This window comes from Impatiens glandulifera, chromosome 1 (assembly GCF_907164915.1).
Source record: "Impatiens glandulifera chromosome 1, dImpGla2.1, whole genome shotgun sequence".
Taxonomy (NCBI): Eukaryota; Viridiplantae; Streptophyta; class Magnoliopsida; order Ericales; family Balsaminaceae; genus Impatiens; species Impatiens glandulifera.
In genome coordinates this window covers 107,586,208-107,589,630 of record NC_061862.1, presented here as the reverse complement: position 1 = coordinate 107,589,630, position 3,423 = coordinate 107,586,208, and the positions used below count along the sequence as shown (strand labels likewise).

The 3,423-nt window shown below is 27.1% G+C and overlaps 1 protein-coding gene across 1 annotated transcript; it reads left to right on the top strand.

Annotated features, from left to right (window-relative positions):
• Positions 1-263: 263 nt before the first annotated feature.
• On the top strand, positions 264-2,190 carry LOC124939734 (myb family transcription factor PHL5-like). The gene is made up of 5 exons (XM_047480179.1): positions 264-455; positions 575-707; positions 1,078-1,138; positions 1,873-1,942; positions 2,059-2,190. The coding sequence occupies exons 1-5, from the start codon at positions 264-266 to the stop codon at positions 2,188-2,190; spliced, it is 588 nt and encodes a 195-aa protein (XP_047336135.1).
• Positions 2,191-3,423: the final 1,233 nt, after the last annotated feature.

Sequence of the window (3,423 nt, the reverse complement as noted above, 5' to 3'; positions counted from 1 at the left end):
AACTAAAACTGATTTTTTTTCTACTTAATAGAACAAATACATTAAATTGGAGTTAGTTGATTTAAAAAATAAATAAAATTTTGTGTTTTAACATAGTTTTAGGTTTCTATCTATCATCATCATATTATTGTCATTAATTTGCTTTATTCTTTTTCTCATGACACATTTGTTCTACCATTTCCTCTTGAATTGATTCTTCTAATAAACCAATCATTTTTTCCCATAAATAAAAGGAAGAAAACATCAAAACTCGATATCATAATATGAAGGTCCAAGAACAGAATTATTGTTCACAAGATCACTCTTCATATGATGATAAACTCCCTAAGTTCAAGGAGAATCGAAATCATCAATCCCCAAACTCCTCATTCTTCGCGGGTGTTGATTCGATTGAACAAAATTTCAGCAACTTTCTTCACAAGGATACATTGCAGTCGCTTGTTGGAGCTGCTGCCGTTAATATTATTAATGTCAAACAAAATCCACATAAAGTATTTAATTTGTTAATTTATTTATCACCATTTTGTATGATCAATTTCTTTAAATTCTTCCTTCATAATCTTTTAAATTACAGGTTACTTACCATTCGTTAGCACAAAGAAAATCGCCTGAGATTTCGTCTAGTAAAAAGCCTAGTAGAATCAAGTGGACACAAGAAATGCATCAACGGTTTGTCGAGTGCGTTAATAAGCTTGGAGGGTCTGAAAGTAAGTCATTTTTCGATAATGTAACTAGTTAATTAAATTAATGGAGATATCGAAAATATTACCTTTTTTTTATTTATTTGTAGAAGCAACGCCGAAGAAGATACTTAATTTGATGAATTCAACCGGACTGACTATTCTTCATGTCAAAAGTCATTTGCAAGTAATTATAATTAATTAATTTACATATAATAATTATCTAAATTTTCTTAATGTAAACTAAATAATTTTCGTGGTTTTAATTCAATTTTTTCAGAAGCATAGGTTTACCAAGTATTTGCCAGAAAAACCAGAAGGTATTTTTTTCTTTTTTTTCTCAAGATTTTTTTTTTTAATTATATCTGATTTTGATTGACTAATAAATAATATACAGGAAATAATTCTGAGAGTACTATTTCCACAAGTTTTACTTCACAAGAGCATGATCCAAAGCGGTAAGAATTATTTACTACTGTCAAAAAAATAAAACAATAATAATCAGAATTTGTGATTGAAATCAAAATTTGTTAGAAGAAGGAAAAAATCTTGTCTCCTAAGTGCAGTAAAAAATGGTTAAATAAAAAAAAATATAAAGTTTGCGGCAACTATGAAAATTTGAAAATAGTTTAAGAGCTTATTTAATGTTATTTTAAATTGGATATTATTCAATTTAATATAATTTTTATATAAATTTAACTATAATTAAATATAATTTCATAATTAACTCGATAATCAATAACATCCTCAATTTATTAATTAAAATTTTAAATCTCTTTATTATTAAAATAAATTATCAATATATATTAATACTAATAAACTCATTTTTTCAAAATTATTATCAATCAAGATTTTTTTTAATAAATTAATGTTTGTTCAAAGAAATCTATATCGAATAAGTTTTTATGGTACAGTCACACAATCTTAACAATAATATATATTTTTGGTATAAAATTGTTTTTGTAGACCATTATTTCTAAATAATTATATTAGTAAAAAAATTATATTCCTTTAGTTTGTATGCAAATTAGTTTTTTTAGATCATTAACAAATTTATAAGGCTCATTTTTTATAAAAAAAGTATTTTATGAATTATAGTTTAAATTAAATTTTAACATATATGTATAATTTTGAATCATTTCTTAATAATAATAAAAAAAAATATGAATTTATATTTGGAAAATAATGACAGGGACATGTCGATAATGGAGGCATTGAGATTACAAGTAGATGTTCAAAAGAATCTCTATGCACAACTAGAGGTAAGAAAATATTAAATTTTGTTTTTTTGCTAAATATTTTACCCAAGTGGTGTCAAATTCAACTTTTTATTTCCCCAAAGTTGGTATTGATTGTTTTTTGGTTTCTTTTCATGAAGATTCAAAAACAACTACAACTAAGGATTGAAGAGCAAGGAAGGTTACTCAAGATGATGATGAATCAACAAACAAAAACTAATTATGAACTCGACAAATATGCAGATTCAGAACAAGTCCACCGAGAAATGTAACAATATTTTATTCGTAAAAATGCAGTACCAAATCATAGAGGAAAAATAATGTTATTTTTTATGGTATCCGGCCAAATGCAAGTAATGAAAAGCAAGTTAACATTATAATAGATGGATAAAATATGGGTCTCAAGGGATGTATGTAGGGTAGGGACTATACTGAATTCAAATCCAGCAAAAAAATCATTTTGTCAATCTTTTAAAAAATAAGTTTTGTATTAATGCTGTAGTGGTTAGTAATATTAATTGTATATTTGTTTTTTTTTTTTGTTTTTTTTTTGTATGAAGTGCATGATTTTTTTGGAACTTTTGTGTTTTTCTTCATACATTAAGTTTAGTCTTTCTAATTTTAATTTAAAATTTTCTTACATTAAGTTCAAACTTTTTAACTCTAATTTAAAAACCAAATATTTGTTGCCCTATCCTGGTAAGAAACATAACATCCTTTTTTGTCACTTCATGTCCACGTAACGATACTACGAGATATCGACAATCATGCATATGTTGACTCGGGTTGGGTATGATCCCAACTAGAATTTGAGTAGAATAAGCCATTTTCGACATATCTCTAATCTTTTGTAACCTTTTATACTTCTTGTACTCATAAGGAATCCGCGCTTCATACCTTGGTTCCTTAATTGTGCATTTGTGGGTGAGATTTGTGTTGTTTTAGATCATGTCTTAATCTTGATAGAGCTCACTTAATTAGGCCTTACACCATCCATATATTTCAGGACGCCTAGATTGATTGGGAAATACTCACTAGTGAAAAAAAAGGTTATTACCGAGAGTACAATCTCTCAGTAATGACCCTATATCTGTCGGTATAGCCATAATACCGAAAGTTTGGGTAACTCTCGATATTCGTCAGTATTATGGTTTTCGGTAAATGTAATTGCGTGTTTCCGAGAGATTTTGTAAATCTCTTAGTTTAAACACCAGAGAGAAAAACCGAAAGTTATTTAGAAAACTCTCAGTTTTTCACTAGCAAGAAAAACTGAGAGATAATAGATCATCTCTCATTTTTCTTACGACGGAAAAAACGAAATTTATTTAAAAAACTCTCAGTTTTTCCCTCGCAAGAAAAATCGAGAGATAATAGATAATCTCTCGATTTTTCTCTTACAATAAAACCGATAGTTATTTGAAAAACTTTTGGTATTATCCCAAGAGAAAAATCGAGAGATTATCTATTATTTCTCGGTATTTTCCCTATAAATGGCTCAAATAGGC

Coding starts and splice junctions, on each gene's coding strand:
- LOC124939734 (XM_047480179.1), top strand. CDS start 264: ATGAAGGTCCAAGAACAGAATTATTGTTCACAAGATCACTCTTCATAT. Junction 708..1,077: donor TAAGCTTGGAGGGTCTGAAA/GTAAGTCATTTT, acceptor AATAATATACAG/GAAATAATTCTGAGAGTACT. Junction 1,943..2,058: donor ATCTCTATGCACAACTAGAG/GTAAGAAAATAT, acceptor CTTTTCATGAAG/ATTCAAAAACAACTACAACT.